Source organism: Octopus bimaculoides, chromosome 24 (genome assembly GCF_046866305.1).
Source record: "Octopus bimaculoides isolate indiv1 chromosome 24, ASM4686630v1, whole genome shotgun sequence".
NCBI lineage: Eukaryota > Metazoa > Mollusca > Cephalopoda > Octopoda > Octopodidae > Octopus > Octopus bimaculoides.
Window position 1 is genome coordinate 15,557,240 of NC_142951.1, and position 19,854 is coordinate 15,577,093.

The window sequence follows — 19,854 nt, forward strand, 5'->3', positions numbered from 1 at the left end:
TTTTCGATTTTATCGCCCCCCCCCCCACCAGCGCTCAACTAGTATTTATTTTATCGATCCTTGAAAAATGAAAGACAAACCGGGGTTTGAACTCATACTATAAAGGTTCTGAACTAAATACCACAATCCATTCTTTTCTACTCTAGGCACAAGGTCCAACATTTTGTGGGAGGGGGACAGTCGATTAGATCGACCCCAGTTCGCAACTAGTACCTAATTTATCAACTCCGAAAGGATGAAAGGCAAAGTCGACCTCGGCGGAATTCCAATCTATTCTGTCAACCCACTTACCATTTCTGTGGTACCCCCACTTCCCTTCATGCCCTAAGCACGTGATTACTTTGCTTAATGGTTCATCCAGCGCTGCCATTGCTACATACAGGGTGTTTTGAGCCTTCATATAAATCTGGCAGACATTACCAACTTTAGAGAGACGAAATTGGAGAAAGAAGATCAATTGACCCCAGCATTGGATTGATACTTTACTGACACTAAAACAAAAATGTGAAAGACAAAGTTGATACTGGTATGATTTAAACTAAGAGCACAAGTTGAAACACTGCAATTTTATATCAGACTCTCCAATGGTTTTGCCAACAGGCTACCTTATCAAATGTGCTAGTTATTAAAATACTCATGTTAGTACTAAGGTCCACGTGTCACAGAGGAACATGAGATAGACAATATGCACCTTCCTCTTGGACTATGATTCTGAACCCTTCCTTCTATCAGATACCCCCAAAAGCAATAGAGAAATCTAAGGAGTGAAAGGCCTTGGAGGCTAGACAAAATCATAAACCTGCACTCCCAAGTGATCAATGGTTATCACCAACATCTACCAACATCAAATTTCCAGAATCTAGAAGCTGGGACTTATAATCATTGTTTTAAAATCGACTTTTTAATACCTGCATGGGTCCAACATATCATGATGCGACACATCTGGCTAACTTTTGCAGTGCTCGACCAACTCTTGCGATTCACGAGTGCCTCACTGCACACCATCTAGAACTCACACTGCTGGTTTCCTCCGCAAAATTGAGATAAATGCGGCCCGTCTGAGAAGTGAGGCCAGCGAGGTGGGGTGGCTGCTGCAACGAGTGCCACTGGCCATTCTCCATGACAACGCTGTCACAGTCAGGTTTACAGGGCATGGCTGAACATGCCATTTCTTCTGGGGTGTACTCCCTCCCTTCCATCTTCTGTTGCCTAATCTTCTATTTTTTTCTTGTAATTAAATTCTAACTCAATCCCTATGTAAAAAAAACTAATTACAATTTTTTTTAAATGGACAATTGAACAACACATACTTTTAATTTTTTACTGGTTTCAGCTGTGATCATCGCTATACAAGCGTAAAACGAATAGGAATTTATATATATTTATACTGTTTTATAGATTACACGAATCAATATAATTTTATTATACTTTTGGACATGCTGGAAGTTGACTTTAAAATTTGTGTATCTTTTCAGTCCTGAGAAATTATTAAAATTAAGAGCATCTTAAATATAGTATGGAAGGCCATTTGATCGTAGAAGCTACCTAATTCATTTTATCTTTATTTCTTATTGATTTATGTTTTTTTTTATTGAAAAGATATTTTAAAATTAGATCCAAAAGCTTTTAAAGAGAGTTACATCGTGTACAAAATGGGGGAGGGAGAGAGAGAGAGAGTTTATGAAATTATATACTAAATGTAATTCTAGCAAAGGATGTTCCGTAACAATATTGCAGTCGTTATTATTTTTGACAACTTAATACGGTAGTTCTCAAACAAGTTGTGTCCACCTGTCCCATGGTTACTAAAAATATAATTTAAGACTTTAGAAAACCCCTACTAATACTAGAGTATCTTTAAAAAAAAAATTGTCGTTAATAATTTTGTTATTCACAAATATTAACAAAACAAGTTATGCAACACTTTTCAGTTAATATAGAGTTTAACTCCCGATCACCAAAACATTACCAAAATACAAAAAAAAACCAGTCTAATTGGTGTAAAAAATGTATAGAAAACGAATATGAAAACAAAAATTTGCGCAAATGAATGGGGGTGGGGTGGGGTGTTGAGAGGACTTTCGGAAAATTCACAAGGTCTGATTTTCCCCTCATAACTTTCAGGAAAATGGATATATATTAATGAAATTTTATAGAAATACCGTTCAAATGGCATAGATTACGATTATAAAGAAATTTCTGGAGAAAACGTTTTCCGAAGGGGTGAAGAGAGGATTTCGGAAAATTCACACGATCCGATTTTTTCCTTTCATAACTTTCAGGAAAATGGATATCTTTCAATGAAATTTTACAGAAACATCTTTCAAATGGCATAGATTACGATTATAAAGAAATTTGTGGGGAGGAGGAAATATATACATATTTACACACACACACACACATACCTTCGTCTTGGTTGTAATTATTTGACGGCAACGATTCGAGAGAGGAGGGTATTACTTAGCTTGAAGAACTTGTGCAACAAACTTTCTTCATGTTGAGAAATTATAAATAAATATCTTTCAAGATATTGTTACAGATACTTTGATCGAATTCTTGGCTTTTGGAGTGATTCTTTTATGTCTCTCTAAAGTCTTTCAATGTTCTGTGTGTGTTATCTTCAAAATTACAGACACGGTTCAAGAAATACCGGACCGACCTACCCGAGATGCGGTCAGAACGACGAAACCGTTCTGCACGCACTCGTGCAATGTCCAAATATTTCAGACCTGTGGGCCTATGTCGAACGGTTGCTGTCACGTGTGGGACGAGTCCGGTTGTCAGCAGAGTCTTTTGTAAATATTGCCCTACCACTTTCCGAAAGGCAAGGCAGTTTTCATCGTACTGGTGGCTATGGTGAAAGAATGTGTATGGTAGACTCGTTTGAAAGGTTTAGAGACAAATATTTTCCTCTCTGGCAAACCTCTCATCAACTTTTTCAAATATCACTTGAAAAGGAAGGTAAGAGTAGAGAGGGAAGTTCGTCTAATGAAAAGTTTAATAAAAGGTGGGTGAATGTAGCAAAGATGGTGCACATGAATGACGGAACCACTTTGAGCATGAACCTATAAAACAAAAAGAGAGAGGGCTCTTTGCTCTCATATTGTTTTGCCTTTTTCCGAGGTTACCGTGTTTTTTTTTTCGTAGGTTTTTCTCTCCACGGATAACTCTCATCAGTGTTATATTTTCTCCCCTTTTGGGGAATTTAGATTGTTAAAAACGACACCTTGTTATCTATTTGTGTGCACGACCCAAAGCGTTTCCAATCCCTATTGATCGGTTTCGAAAAGAAAAATTCTACATTGTATTGTCTCTTCTGTGTTGGCTAAATAAAGAAATCTATCTTCAAAATTGTTAGAGCGAGGCATTTTCCCATCGCTGTTTCAATGTGGGAATATCACTATGGTAATACTCCGTGTGAACGAAGAAAGTCAATTGACTTTTGAGCGTTACAATGAAAAGTGCTGATGCATTTATAGTAATCAGAATTAAAATTTTCACAAATATTTAAATTCTCCAGTCTCGAGTACTAGTTTTCTAATGAGACGATATCGAAAATGAAAGGAAGGACCGATTTCAAGTAAACCTCTCCGTGGCCTTTCAAACGGCAAAGATTACGATGATAATGAGATTTGCGGAATATTGGTAGAAAATAAGCAATAATAAAAAAGAAGCCGTGTGTGTGTGTCTAAGAAAAAATACCTTCTATCAGAAAAGTATGCTATTAAAATGAATTATCGTTTACATACCTCATTGATATATATATATATATATATAATCGTAATCTATGCTGTTTGAAAGGTGTTTCTGTAAAATTTCATCAAAAGATATCCAGTCCTCTCCCCACCCACCCCACCACACCCCCGTTCGTTTGCGCAAATTTTTGTTTTCATATTCATTTTCTACACATTTTTTTAAACACCTATTAGACTGTTTTTTGTTTGTTTGTTTGTTTGTTTGTTTTGGTGACCGGGGAAAGTTATGAGGGGAAAAATCGGATCATGCGAATTTTCCGAAATCCTTTCCCCACCCTTTCGGAAAACATTTCCCCCAGAAATTTCTTTATAATCGTAATCTATGCCATTCGAACGGTATTTAAAATTTCATCAATATATATCCATTAAGGCGGCGAGCTGGCAGAATCGTTAGCGCGCCGGACGAAATGCTTGCGCGTATTTCGCTCATCGTTACGTTCTGAGTTTAAATTCCGCCGAGGTCGACTTTGCCTTTCATCTTTTCGGGGTCGATAAATTAAGTACCAGTTACGCACTGCAGTTGATGTAATCGACTATCCTCCCCCAACTCCCCCAAATTTCAGGCCTTGTGCCTTTAGTAGAAAGGATTAATATATATCTATTTTCCTAAAAGTTGTGAGGGAAAAATCGGATCGCGTGTATTTTCCGGATTTTGATATAGATCCACACCCGGTAGAAAAATTGAAAAAAAATAGTGTAGTAGTTGAAGTGCACCGTATATGAAATAAATATGAAGGAAAAAATGCGCGCTGGCAAACGGGGTGGGGGTGGGGAGAGGGCTCGGAAAATTCACACAACCCGAGCACTAAATCTCAACGTCCCGTCACAGGAGTGAAACAGCAATCATCTAATACTCTAACCCTAACCCGAGGGTTAGTGCTCGGGTTGTGTGAATTTTCCGAGCCCTCTCCCCACCCCCACCCCGTTTGCCAGCGCGCATTTTTTCCTTCATATTTATTTCATATACGGTGCACTTCAACTACTACACTATTTTTTTTTCAATTTTTCTACCGGGTGTGGATCTATATAAAAACCACAATCTTTACTACAAGGATTTCAAAGGTACTTTGTTTTTGAAAAACTTGAGTTTTAATTTTTTTTAATGGTAAAACTGAAAAAGGCAAATGACGGAACGTTTCTGTGGAATTCTTGCGTTCTTCATAATTTCTGTTTTCTTTGTCTATTTTCTTATTGTTTACTTTGGTTCTTTTTTTTTACGTGATAAATTTATTTGTATAATGAGAGAAAATATTTATCAGGATGTTACGACATGGTGAGTCTGTCTATAATACTTATAAACTGCACTTTCTAAGATGGTCCTTATGCGTTCTTAGAATTTCGTGAATTTTACTGGTGAATAAATCTTCCCCTCTATTCATGTTAAAACATTTATCTCTCTGTTAACTCGACTATCATGCCGTAACCGTTTCATTTATTTGAAAAAAGACAAATTTGCAACAAATTGAATGAATAAACTTCCTATTTCCCCTTTGTATATAATTAAATCTGGAGAAAGAGGAAGTTTATTCATTCAATTTCATATTGATGACGACTTATCAGTTGGACAAAATAAATGCCTGGAAAAATATGTGTACATTATAAAATCGATAACCAACCTTCATCTGCTTTACGAATTTGAAGAAGGGATAATAAATAATAATAACACAGAAAAATATTAGATTAATAAGACCAGGGATTAATAACTTTCGAGTTGTACTTGTTTGGCAAGTGACTTCATCTGATATCGATGTTGAAACTGAAATAGTCACAGATACAATGTAATTATTTAAACTATTAAACTAAGGGAAAAAAAACTACAAATGTTATGTCAACTTTTATTTTTCATTTTGTTATATTCTAGTAAAGTATTAAGAGATCCAGTGGATTATTTCATTGACCAGGTCGTACATGTGCATCGACGTTCTTCGTAAGATATAAGTAAAATTAAATCAAATAAAAGTGAAATTGCATATAAACGATAGAAATGTTGCAAGGGTACAAATTTAATAGTTTTTAGTATGTTAAACTATTTGATTTCAATTTGTCGTACTTGATAGCTATTATATCTACTAAGCATCTCCTGTAACGTATTTGTGAACGCATTTCGGTTGCATTTTAATTTTTATTCGCTTCACTCAACTAAGCTGAGTGAAACTTACTCTTTTAATCTTTTACTTGTTTCAGTCATTTGACTGCGGCCATGCTGGAGCACCGCCTCTAGTCGAGCAAATCGACCCCAGGGCTTATTCTTTGTAAGCCTAGTACTTATTCTATAGGTCTCTTTTGCCGAACCGCTAAGTTACGGGGACGTAAACACACCAGCATCGGTTGTCAAGCGATGGTGGGGGGGGGGGATAAACACAAACACACAAACATATACACATATATATATACGACGGGCTTCTTTCAGTTTCCGTCTACCAAGGGCTTTGGTCGACCCGAGGCTATAGTAGAAGACACTTGCCCAAGGTGCCACGCAGTGGGACTGAACCCAGAACCATGTGGTTGGTAAGCCAGCTACTTACCACACAGCCATTCCTGCGCCTATATTTATTAAATAAAAAAAAAAAGCTAAATTATGAGAAAATAAAAACTTTTGGTTAATGTTTACTTTAACTCACCAAAACAAAAAAAAGAAGTGTAATAGGTTTTAAAAAGTGTGTATTAAATGAATCTCAAAACAAAAAATTGTGCCAATGAATCGGATGGTGGGGAGAGGACTTTCGGAAAATTCTCAAGATCCGATTTTTTCTCTCATAACTTTTAGGAAAATGGATATCTTTCAATGAAATTTATATAAATACCTTTCAAGCGGCATACATTACGATTACAAAGAAATTTGTGGGGAAAATCGTTTCCAAAGGGTGGGGAGAGGACTTCGGAAAATTCACAAAATCCGAGTTTTTCCCTAACTTTTAGGAAAATGGTTTTTTTTTTTTAATGAAATTTTATAGAAATACCTTTGAAACGGCATATATTACGATTATAAAGTAATCTGTGGGGAAAATCTTGAGGTGGGGAGAGGACTTTCGGAAAATTCCTTAGACCCGAATTTTTCCTCGTTATATTCCGAAATCACATTCAACTTTCTACAGACACCCCAGCGTAGTACTACTACACTACGTAGTGTTTATTTCTACCCTCTTTCAATAATTTTTAATGTTTTGGCTTCAATTTTGTTTCATTTTATCTTCAATCATTTTTACGCTTTTTTAACCCTTCATCGTTATTCTCATTCACTCGTTATTACTTTCTCTCTCTCTCTATATATATATATAGAGAGAGAAAGAGCGATACATATATTATATATACACATATATATATACATATATTATATTCACGGTGGTGCTCCAGCATGACCACAGCCACTTGGCTGAAACCCATAAATAAATAAATAAATAAATATATATTATATATATAATATACATACATATATATATACACACACACATACATAGATATATATATACACACACATATATACACATGTATACACACACACATACAGTAATGGGGAAAAACTTGGATCTTGTGAATTTTCCGAAGTCTTCTCCCCACCCTTTGGAAAAGATTTTCTCCACAAATTACTTTATAATCGTAATGTATGCCATTTCAAAGGTATTTCTATAAAATTTCATTGAAAAAAACCCCCATTTTCCTAAAAGTTATGAGGGAAAAACTCAGATTTTGTGAATTTTCCGAAGTCCTCTCCCGTTGCTTTGCGTCCTTTTTTTCTTCATATTCGTTTCCTACACATTGTTTTACACCCATTCCAGTATTTTTTTTTGGGGGGGGGGGATTTTCATTTCCAGGTCAAGATGTAAACATGAACCAATTTTTTTTCCGAGGGGGTGAGGAGAGGACTTTCAAAGAGAAAGAAATTCATAAATTATTTTTTTGCTTGAGTGTAATGGAAATAAGTTTGAAAAAATAATTTTTACATTCATTTATTTTTCGTTTCAATAATAGAAAAAGGTTTTAAGAAAGATCCCCATGTATCACGGTGGGAGGAACAAATTCATAAATACAGTGTTGAAGACGGTTTCACTAAGGAAAAAAAGTTAAGGGCGATTTAGCTATTGTTTTTAGCACATCTCTACTGTTGGGATCTTTTTAAAAACCTTTTTCTATTACTCAAACGAAAAATAAATGTAAAAATTTCCGCGCAAATTTCTTTATAATCATATTCTATGCCGTTTGAAAGATGTCTATATAAAATTTCATTAAAAGATATCCATTTTCCTAAAAGTTATGAGGGAAAAAATCAGATTGTGTGAATTTTCCGAAAGTCCTCTTCCCACCACCTGGTTCATTGGTGCAAATTTTTTGTTTTCATATTCGTTTAATACACATTTTTTACACCTGTTACACTTATTTTGTGTGTGTGTGTGTGTGTGTGTTGGTGGCCAGGAGTTAAAGTAAACATTAACCAAACTTTTTAAAATTTCTATATTAATAATAAATTTTAAAAAAAAGTTTGACTTTATGTATGCAGTTTGTCAGAAACTGAGATGCAGTCAATCAGTGAAATTAAGAAATATTGACGGTTGAATATATTGGTTTGTGATAACGATGGGTTAAAAGCGGTACCAGTTTCAGGCAAGTTATGGTTTAGGTGCTCTCATTCCACGGGGGTTTTAGAATAATAAAGAAGTATTTGTTTTCAGGTTTTATGTGATTATTTGGAGTATCTTTTCAACAAGTGGGTCTTTTTAAATCCTACACTTTTTAACATTGCTCAACAAGAAAGTCTAATTTTCCGGGGTTAACCTCCAGTTTTTGACTTGGGCAAAAAAATGAGAAAATAAATAGTGTAATCAGTGTAAAACAATATGTAGTAACCGAATATGCACATCAGGAATGTTCCGAGTCCTCTCACCACTTCCCCATTCTTCGGTGCAATTTTTTCCTTCATATTCATTTACTACACATTATTTTACACCTAGTACCCTATTTCTTTTCAATTTTTGTGATGGGGGTGGGTGAGGTGTGGACTCAGATAATTCACACAATCTAGTAACCCGGCTACCAAATAAAAAAGAAAAAGTGCAATAGGGGTGAAATAATGTATACTAAATGATTATAAAAAGAAAAAAAATACTCGTGAGGGCAGGACTCGGAAAATTCACATGATCAAACGCACAAGATACGAAAACTCAACATTAACACCTGGTCACAAAAATGGAAATAAATAGTGTAATAGGTGTACAACAACATGTAGTAAACGAATATGAAAAAAAAATGCATGCTGGCGAACAAGGCAGGGAAGAGGACCAGGAAAATTCACAAGGTCCGATTTTTTCCATCAAGAAAATGGATATTCTTCCCAACCACACAGTTCTGGGTTCAGTCCCACTGCATGGCACCTTGGGCAAGTGTCTTCAACTATAGCCTCGGGCTAACCAGTGCGTCCTGGAGGGCAAAAGTGGCATTTCAGAGGAAAAATTATCTATGCTGTAAACAAAGATGAAAACAAAAATTTGCACACAAAATTTTTTCGATTCTGTCTTCTCCATAATGGTATTAGCAGAAACAATTGCAGCGTAGATGTTTGTAAGCCATTCAAGAACACACAAAAAAAAAAGAAACCGTTAGTTTCACTGCAACATTTAAATCTCATTTGTGTCTAAATATTTTCATCGTTTTGAAACCACAACTTGTTCACTGACAAAACAGATGCAGCACGAATTTTTGTTTCAAAGAATGAAAATATTTAGTCACAAATGAAATTTAAATGTTGCAGTGAAGCAGTTTTGGCTGTTCTGAAATTGCTTACAGACATCTTACACTCTGCAAATTATTTTAAATATTACCTTGCCCCTAATTACAAAACTTTCCACTGTTTTTCATTTTTATGACTGGGTGTTAACGTTGAGGTTTGGGTCCTGTGAGTTTGATCATGTAAATTTTTTGAGTCCTGTCCTCACCCCACTGTTCATCAGCACACATTTTCTTTTTTCATAATCATTTAGTAAACATTATTTTACACCTATTGCAATTTTTCTTTTTTTTTTGTGGCCGGTTGTCGAAGGTGGCTTACTGGATTGTATGAATTATTCGAGTCACAAAAATCGTGTGAATTATCCTGTCACAAAAATTGAAAAATAATAGTGTACGAGGTGTAAAATAATGTGTAGTAAACGAATATGATGAAAAAAATTGCGCCGATGAACAGGGAAGTGGTGAGAGGACTCGGAACATTCCCGATGTGAATTTTCTGAGTTGTCTCTCTCCCTGCCATTCGCCAGTGTCCTTTTTCTGTTGCATATTCATTTACTACATGTTGTTTTACACCTATTACACAATTATTTTGTTTCATTTTTGTGACCAGGTCAGAAACTGGAGGTTAACCTTTTTCTGTTGCTATTGGCAGCAAAATCATTTTTTTGCAGTAGTCTCTTCAATACTTCCTATTCCATGTTGCATTACATTGAAATCTTTTATAGGTATGTCAGAACCGTTGTATCTGTGCAAAGCATATCATTCTCCTTGCCTTGTGTGGAACTAAGCACCATTCAATTTGATCAAATTGTTGATGGTAAGGAGTCCAGGTTCTATAAGACGTTCATCTATGCTGTATATTCTACATGCAGTGAATTAAATAAGCAGAAGAAGCACAACTTTCCTTTTCATCTGTTTTCCAAGTGTAAATTAGTATAAAGCGAAGAGGATTTTATACTGTTTGTTAAAGTTCTTGTGGTTTATATACTGTCATGGCCGATCATTGCATCACGCAGCTCAGTCCAGTTAACCTGCAGATAGACACCATGGCAGGAACATGCTTTCATTTAATGATTACTTTAACTTATGTCCTTATTGGAAGTTATACTATAAAAGTTATAAACAGAAAACCATTCTGGTGTATTCTCACAAGATCTTGAAAAGTGAAGAATCACCAGGAGTTCAAGTCTTTTTGCAATACCTTTTAAAAGGTTGAGGGGAGGGTAAAAAAGGTGACTAACATCCTATTTTTACTTCTTCCTTATTTATGATTTTGAAGGTGTTGTAAGTAAATTGAAATTGTTGGTGTTTATAGAAATGCAAATTTTTGCTCAAGTTTCTTTTTTCTCCAGATTACATCATCATTTTTTGATGACTAAATAACATCAATGATATCTATGATTGCCATTTCTATTGATGCTAGCCAGTGCTGGGTTTAAGCCAATTAGATTTGTTCAAATTGAGCCTTGCACCAAGAGAGGGCTCTGTGCACTTGCTAGGCACAGAATGCTATGGTGGATTTTTAGTGTATCATTGTGGCTAATGGTGGAGCCTCAAGTCCTCAAAACTTTTTAGCTGTAACTGGCTTACTACACGAATAATAAAAACATCAAACTCCAGCTTTTGCTGAGTAGAGGGCCCCACTGAAAATTCTCTAATTGGGCCCAATTCCTCCTAGCAATGGTTCACTTTTGGAACTAGGTGACCCTGATTAGTATTGTCATTACAATTCTCATCTTCCAAAATCATGTGAGTTTCACCATTGATCATTGCTTAATTGTTTCCTTCATCCAAATTGTATATTTGCCATACTGCTTCCCAATGATTCTGGTGGTGATACTGAGTCTAATCCTTCACTTCAGACTTTGCCAGGAATAAAACCTCCACTGCTATAACTCTTTCGTTGCAGGGATATGCAATTGCTACTAACACAATGAAGATTTGTTTTCTTTACATAAACCAAAAAGATATAAAAGGGGATGAGACTTGAAATGAAATGAAAAAAGATGCAACAAACTGAAACTTTAATGCATTTGGGTTTAAATTTCAATTTTATGGTTGAATTTCATTTTCAGTTTTTATTTCTTCATTCCATGAAAAAAAACATGAAAAAACAAAATAAATATCTCAGTTTATTTTAAGTTTTTAAGATTTTAAACATTAAAAATAAAATTGTAAAAGCCAGGAAAAAGTTGAATTTAAACCTCTGTTATTTTTACTCTTTAGCATTTAAACTGGCCTCATCTGGCCCAAATAGTCTTCCTGTTTTATGTTCAAACTGGTCAGATCTGGTCTCTCACACTTACTCTACAATGTCATTATAAAAGTAACCAATAGCATCATTGAAGTTTTGCAACCATGAGATAATGCATGATTAATTCAAAACAAAGTGAAAACATAAGCATTACGTTTAACTGAGTAATCTGGATAATAGCAGTGCCCCAGTATGGTCACAGCTCACTGACTGAAACAAGTAAAAGGGTATACCAGCTAATATAACAATTATTTTTGGGGCTAAATATTTCTTACTGGTAATCATTCCTCCTTCACCACTCTAAAATTAGAGGAGTACATATTTAGGGTTTAGTGAGTAGGGAAATGTATACTGCCAAAAGAGCAGGAGACAGTAGTTGTGGTAAATTTGGAACTCCTCATGTAACAGCCACTGCTTTTATGACTAATTTTTGTTTGTCTCTTTTTCATTTTAGATTTGAATTTTCTAATGAAATAAAAGAGTTACAGAGGTTATTTTCATCATGACTGACTCATTTGCTGAGCGAAGAAACAGCACTTTCACCTTAGAAGAGGACAGCCTTCCTTTGCAGAAACTCATCAAGCAGAATAAAGCTGAAAATGTAGAAGACACCACTATAAAAGACTACATATCTAAAATGGCTTCTGAGATCCCAGACCATATCTTTCACTATGACTGGTTTCAAGAGGAGAAAGATCTCTCGGTGCAATTTATTGCAATTGCTGAAAAATTATTGCCCACTTTGATTTTGGGTGTTGAGAAGCTCTTGAGGGAAGTTGAAAAAAAGGGACTGACTGAAGACAAGAATCTATGCCCAAATTTCAACCCCTTGAACTTCCTTGCTCAATTCATGCTGCGGAATCATCCTCGGAACCTTAGCGTGTCAGAACAATCAGCTTATATCAAGATGTTGCAGCATGTTACCAAAAAAGTAAACAAGCAGTTTAGTAGTGAGAAAAAGAAAAGGTTAATTTTTGTTTTTCTCCATATTTCCATAATTGAATTTATTCTCGTAGGAACCATTATCATCATCATTTAGTGTCTGTATTCCATGCTGTCATGGGATGGACAGTTTGACAGTATCCGGCAGGTTGGAGGACTGTTATGCTCTGAACTGAATTTATAGAGTCCTAGGTTGCTGATTGGAATATTCATATCTTGTATTCTGTCACAGGTGTTACAGGTACAACACTGACTTTCTGGAATCAGATGGTTCAGAACCTCTTATGATCTGTACTAATTTACACTAATATATAGCTATCTGTATTTCATTTAATTCATTGTCACCATCATCATCTTTTAACATCTGGCTTCCTTGTTGCCATGAACGGTTTAACCAGAGCTGGCAAGCCAGAGAGCTGGACCAGGTTCCAATCTGATTTGGCTTGGTTTCTATGGCTGGATGCCCTTCCTAGTGCCAACTACTTTATAGTATGTGCTGGGTGCTTTTAATGTGGCATTGACATGAGCACTTTTACATGGCACCAGCATGAATGCTTTTTATGTGAAATCAACACAGGGCTCTTGCAGGCCAATCCTCCTCATCATACATACATAGGGAGGGAGCTGTGTGCATGCATTTCTGTATATGCGTGTATGTGTGCTTATCTACATCTATCTATGTGTGTGTGTGCGTGTATATGTGTATACACATGTTTATGTGTTTATATATGTGTGTGTGTGTGTGTGTGTTTATATGTGTATGTGTGTATATATGTGTGTGTGTTTTTATATGTGTGTATGTATATATGTGTGTGTGTGTGTATATGTGTGTGTGTGTGTGTATACACCCAGAACCACGCTAATAACTTAGGAGTGAAGTTTAAGATTTCTCAGTTTTCTATGAATTGATTTTGATAAAACTTTTCCCAGCTGGTTTGCACACTATAGCAACACCATTGTTATATTTTCATTATTCTGTCCTTTTTTTTTTATTTAAGATTCTTCAGTTTTTGGGTGAACCATGCTAATAGCTTTTGAATGAAAATAGCCCATCGAGACTTTTTTTTTTCAGAAATTGAAGAGTAATGATACATATTAAGCATACATTGAGTATATATTTAACAGCAAACCATAATAATATTATAACATTTATTGACATAATGAATTATTTAGCCACACTAGTGCCATTTTGACGGATAACTTCAAAAACCCTATTAGTTGTGGAATCTGTCCATTTCTTAATAGTAGCAGGTTGGACTGCCTCTGCTGCAGCTTTCATGGTTGCCCATAAGACAACTTTCGATGTAAATTGGTGTCCATCAGCATAAACATCTTGTTTAGTGATGGACCAAAGATGCTGGTGGCCACACAATCAACCTTTCACCTTGTATGCCATGAAACTAGTAATGTTTGGGTGGTCCTAGCAGAGTGGGAGGGAGCATTGTCATGTATGAATATGAGATTCCTTAAAAGTGACAGCAGTATGTCATCTAGCCAGGGAGCCAAGACCTTTTTCACACGATTGCAGTGGGCAGCTGTGGTCACTTTCACCCTTTCAGGCACCCTGACTGGGTCAACACGTCTGTCCTCAGTGACACCAGCCCACAACATGACTCCTCCACCCTGTTGTTGACATTGTAAGCATTGGTGACGCTCATCTCCAAAATAGACCCAACCACTTGCCCAACCGTCAGGTCCATCAAGGGTCACCCTGGTTTCGTCAGTGAACAGAACACAACTCATGTCTAACATCATGTACTTTTGGGCCCATTGAAGCCTTGAACTCCTGTGAGAGGGCATTAAAAGAGGCAGTTTCAGGGGTTCTCACATGGAAGCCATGATCCCAAGGATGCAATTTCTGGTGGTGTGCAGTACATGAGGAAGTCTAGAGGTTTTCCCACGTAACTTGCAGCCAATATTCCTTAAATCCCTAGCTGTCACAGTCATGGAGGTCCCACAATTAGATCATTTCTTCCTTGGCAAAGGGTCCATCAGAAATCGTCTGACCGTATCCACATGACAACCTAACTTCTTCGCAATGACATGAAGAGAGGTGCCTTTAGCACTTTCCTTGATGATGACAGACTTTTCTTCATTGTTAAGGCTTTTTCTACATCACATTGTTCTTGGAGAGGAGAGGCGCTATTAGCATGATTCACCCAAAGACTGAAGAATCTGAAATAAAAAAGAAAGGATGTTACACAGAATAATGAAAGCAATAATGGTGTTGCCATAATGTGCAAACCAGCTGGGAGAAGGTTTATCCAAATCGATTCACAGAAAACCGAGGAATCCTAAATTTCACTCCTAAGCTATTAGCATAGTTATAGGTGTGTGTGTTTGTGTGTGTGTATGTATGTAAACACAGTAGTCACTGTCCTCAGGTAATGTATAACTTGCAAGTCTTTCATTAACTTATAGTGTTTAATAAACATTTTTTGGGGGCAAAATTTTGCAGCCAACTTTTGGTCCCATCTAATGAAGGAAATCTCTCTCTCTCTCTCTCTCTCTCTCTCTCAAATCCTTATCACAGGGAAAATAAATAGTGCTAAATTCCAGCACATTTTGGTCACAATGTAGGATACATCTCAGAAGCAAACAACAGATGCTGGAATCTACCATTAGCCTACCTATATTTCTTCACCTAGATATATATTTTGATTGAAATACAACAAATATTATTTTTCTTCCAAATTCAAATGTGTCTTTTCATTCAATATCATTTTTGGTTCAAACATTTCAGGTAAACTTTGGACATATGACATCATCTAGGGACACAATCATGTGATACAACTGAATTACCTTTACCACCAGAATTTAGCTGCATTTTTTTACACAAATAAATTACAAGTAGCTCCAAGCCCCTTTTTCGTATGGGTATAGAAGCATTTGCGTCAACTTAACCAGTTGCTTTGAGCTTCTGCTAACCTGCTCCAGAAAATCCAGTTAGTTCCTTCATACAAGAATGGGAAAAAAGTTTGAACACTACTTTATTCTTCTTTATAAGAACTTTTGTACTATATACGGACTCCTCTATAGCAACTGAACAGAACATGATTATGAACATGTGACTGTTTTATTGTAACTCAGCAAAATACATCACTACAATATATATTCTTTCGTATACACCACACACAAAAAAAGTAATATTTATTATTTGTCCTACCATGCCCAATCTTGCCAAAAAATGTGTATCTGTATGTTGTATTACTTTTAAACATTCTGACTGAAGATTACATTAACTTGTTCTTTCCAACTATTTAGTTAATTGAATTAAATTCTTTTGCTGGAAAGATTTGTCTTTATTGTTCTGTACCCTTGTATTATTTAATTTATCTGACATTGTTTTTACAGGTTATTGGCGATGAGCTGGCAGAACCTTTAGCATGCCGGGCAAAATGCTGAGGGGAATTTCGTCCTTTTTTACGTTCTGAGTTCAAATTCTGCTAAAGTCAACTTTGCCTTTTGTCTTTTTAGGGTTGATAAAATAAGTACCAGTTGAACACTGGGGTCGATGTAATTGACTTACCCCCTCCTCCCAAAATTGTTAGCCTTGTGCCAAAACTTGGAAACATTACTTTTACAGGTTATTGGCATCGAGCTGGCAGAGCTATTAGCATGTTGTGCAAAATGCTTAGCAGCATTCCATCTGTTTTTGTGCTCTGAGTTCAAATTCTGATGAGGGTAACTTTGCCTTTCATCCTTTTAGGGTTGGTAAAATATATACCAGCTGAACACTGGGTCAATGTAATCAACTCACCTTTCCCCTTGAATTTGCTGGCCTTGTGTCAAGACTTAAAACCATTATTTTTACTGGTTGTGACATGACACTCATATTGTCAGTCACTATTTAATTTTGGTCTCTTTGAATCCCAACAGAAAGTTGTTTCTTCCTTACCCATTCCAGCAATAGTAGGCACAGCAACTTTAACCATCACCAATAATTTGCCATTGGTAAATTTGCCTTGTTTTCAAACAGTCACTTACTGAATCAAAAGGCCAATTTTAATAGGTGACTGTCAGAGATGATTAAATAAATGCTAGTGTTCCTCTGGTGCTTGTCTTATCAACTTCAGTAGGATGAAAGATAAAGTTAACCCTTTCAGGATTTGAACTCAGAACATGGGAGAATGAAATTAAATTCTATGAAACAATTAGTCTAATTTCCTACCTTTTCTACTCATATGTCAGAATTAATTTTACATGACGTTTTCTGGAAGTAAATCTCATACTTTCCATACAGTTTAATGACTATGAAAGAACAAATTCAACAGAGACGACTGAAACGAGAAGCAACAAAGGCTAGGTGTCGAGAAGAAAGGCTTAGACATAAAGCTTTGCTGGTTGCTCATTTCGCTCTGTGGCTTCATCCAGACAAACCTCAGCTGCACACATCTTCTGTAAGTATTTCCATCTGATGGTCAAATGACTTTCAAAATTGTACTCTGGCCTAGCTTACTCTCTTATTTCTCCTCATTACTGCACTGAGAATGTGTGTGTGTGTGTGTCTTGGGATTATTTGCCACTGGCAACATATAGGACCATTGAACTAATTGCAGAACCAAGCTATTGATGGGCAAATAGTGCAATACCAATATTCAGTGTAGGACATCAGCATATTGAATTATTATTGATTTTTTTTTTTTAATTCTCTAATATTGATCACATTGTTGATTATATAAAAAGAAAAAAAAAGGAAGATAAAGAACTTATTCATTTTGAAGTAGCTAATATAACAATGTGGTAGCTTCTTATTATTGTACACTTTAAAAGACTGTAACTGACATTGAACAGTTGCACGAATGTAGCTAAGTTGTAGAAGCATACAAATTATCAATTTTGCTTCCCACATTTCAATATACACAGTTGTTAGAAAGTATGTGTGTGTGCATATATATATATATATATATATATATATATATATATATATATATACACATTTATATATAAATTAAAGTGTGCAGTATTATATATCCATTATGGCCAATCTTACTGATCAGTTTCACACTAGGGGTTCAACAGAGTGTCAGGTAGCAGTTCAATTATGTAACCCTGCACTCTTCAGACATGGAAATAATGGAATGAAATATGGTGGCTGCTCTCTTGTTGGAGGTGAGAAGTAGAACACCCATTCTACTGACAATTATGTGAGTGCATTTTTTTCTGGTTTATGGATTCTTAGATGGCTATATATATATATATATATATATATATATATATATATATATATATATATATATATATATATATATATATTTGTATTGCAAGATTTTTGATGTGAAATCGTGTGTTGAAACAGATGGTTTCAACAAAATGGCTGATAGTTAGCAAGGTGAGACACACATAAGAAGGAAGGAAACAAAGGACCACTGATGAGGTCACAGAAGTGTGACGAAAGAACTCTGGCCGAAATAAGATTAAGATTAATGTAATATAAAGCTGAAGCAAATTAACACCAAATATACAGTGCGTGTGTTTTTATTGGCTAAACTGGCAATATGACCATCCCCAAGTACAACAACATATATATATATATATATATATATATATATATATATATATATATATATGTATATACAATATTAAGGATTCAGGAGAGAATTAGGCACTTAAATGACAGGCACCAGGTTGGGTTAAATTAACCTGTAAACACCACCATTAGTCAAATAAATACACTGGGTACTGTAGTACATCCAGTGAAATATTCAGGTTGTGCATTTAACCCTTATGAGTATTTGACACCTAGGGGCTGGTTCAAGGCACACTTATTGACCACATGGTGTTTGATATACTCCAGAATGTCCAATAGGTTGGGAATCCCTTATAGTGTATTATAAGCAAATAAATAAATAACAAACAATAGATAAATGTCAGTTCATTACAGCTGTTTCTAACATTTTTTAATAGATGAATGAGTACATTACAGCATAGCAATTAATCCATTTTCATCAGATGATACATAAAATTTAAAACAAGAGAAGAATAATCCATGAATCCAGTGGGAACACACCTAGCTACCAGCCACGGCTGACCTTGAATGAGAGAAACAAACATTGGCAATAATGACCATTAACAGAGCTAGAAATACACTAAACTCTTAATGTATTTCTAGCTCTGTTAATGGTCATTATTGCCAATGTTTGTTTCTCTCATTCAAGGTCAACCTTGGCTGGTAGCTAGGTGTGTTCCCACTGGATTCATGGATTATTCTTCTCTTGTTTTAAATTTTATGTATCATCTGATGAAAATGGTTTAATTGCTATGCTGTAATGTACTCATTCATCTATTAAAAAATGTTAGAAACAGCTGTAATGAACTGACATTATCTATTGTTTATTTATTTGCTATATATATATATATATATATACATATACACATGAGTAAGGCACAGAAGTGGCTGTGTGGTAAGAAGCTTACTTCCCAACCACATAATTCTGAGTTCAGTCCCACTGCATGGTACCTTGGGCAAGAGTCTTCTACTATAGCCTTGGGCTGACCAAAGCCATGGAGTGGATTTGGTAGACAGAAACTGTAAGAAGCCCGTCTTATACATCATTATAAAAGCTTAGTGTGTCTACTTTTTGCTTCAGACAAAATAAATTCAGATTTATAAATTAGATAATGATTATAGACCAAAATACAATCACAACCCTACACAAAGGAGGTGAAAGTAATACAGATATAGCAAAAAACTTAAGATTAACCAAACAATAGTCTGGAAAATTGTTGAGAAATTTCAAGAGACTGGTTTCACCGCTAATTGAGCTGGACATTGCCAAAATAGAAGTGTGTGAACCCCTCAGCTTACCAAAACTACCAGGGAAAAGGTACAGTGAAATCCTCATTGTTCTGTCAGAAAACTGGCTGCCACAGCAAAGTTAAGCTGAACGGCGATGTATCAAATGCTGAAGGAGGACCTTAGGACCCACCTCTACAAAATGATCTGCTGTTATGAGCTCATGCAAGTTTATGAGACTGGAGAGAAGTCGTCTTATCCTGTGTCAGATTGCTGAAGGCACGCTGCCCAACTTGGTGTTTGCTGATGAAAAGAAATTTGACATCAAACAGACAATAAACCATCAGAATGACTGACTTTGGAGTGTATCTGGCTCTATTGAGGGGGTAGACTTGTAAATCGATTCCAATTCCAAATCCAGTCAGTTATAGTTTGGGCAGGTGTGA

General features: G+C 35.7%; 1 protein-coding gene across 2 annotated transcripts in view; it reads left to right on the forward strand.

Annotated features, from left to right (window-relative positions):
* LOC106877388 (EF-hand calcium-binding domain-containing protein 5) overlaps positions 1 to 19,854 on the forward strand; it is a 207,009-nt gene that overhangs the window by 1,150 nt on the left and 186,005 nt on the right. Inside the window, exons 1-3 of one of the 2 annotated variants that reach the window (XM_089341109.1) lie at positions 4,944 to 5,028; positions 12,185 to 12,696; positions 16,916 to 17,072. In XM_089341109.1, the coding sequence (XP_089197235.1) occupies positions 12,233 to 12,696; positions 16,916 to 17,072 (621 nt within the window). In that variant the 5' untranslated portion in view covers positions 4,944 to 5,028; positions 12,185 to 12,232. Of the gene's footprint in view, positions 1 to 4,943; positions 5,029 to 12,184; positions 12,697 to 16,915; positions 17,073 to 19,854 lie in introns of those variants that run through there. The other variant, XM_089341110.1, reaches the window with a different exon arrangement.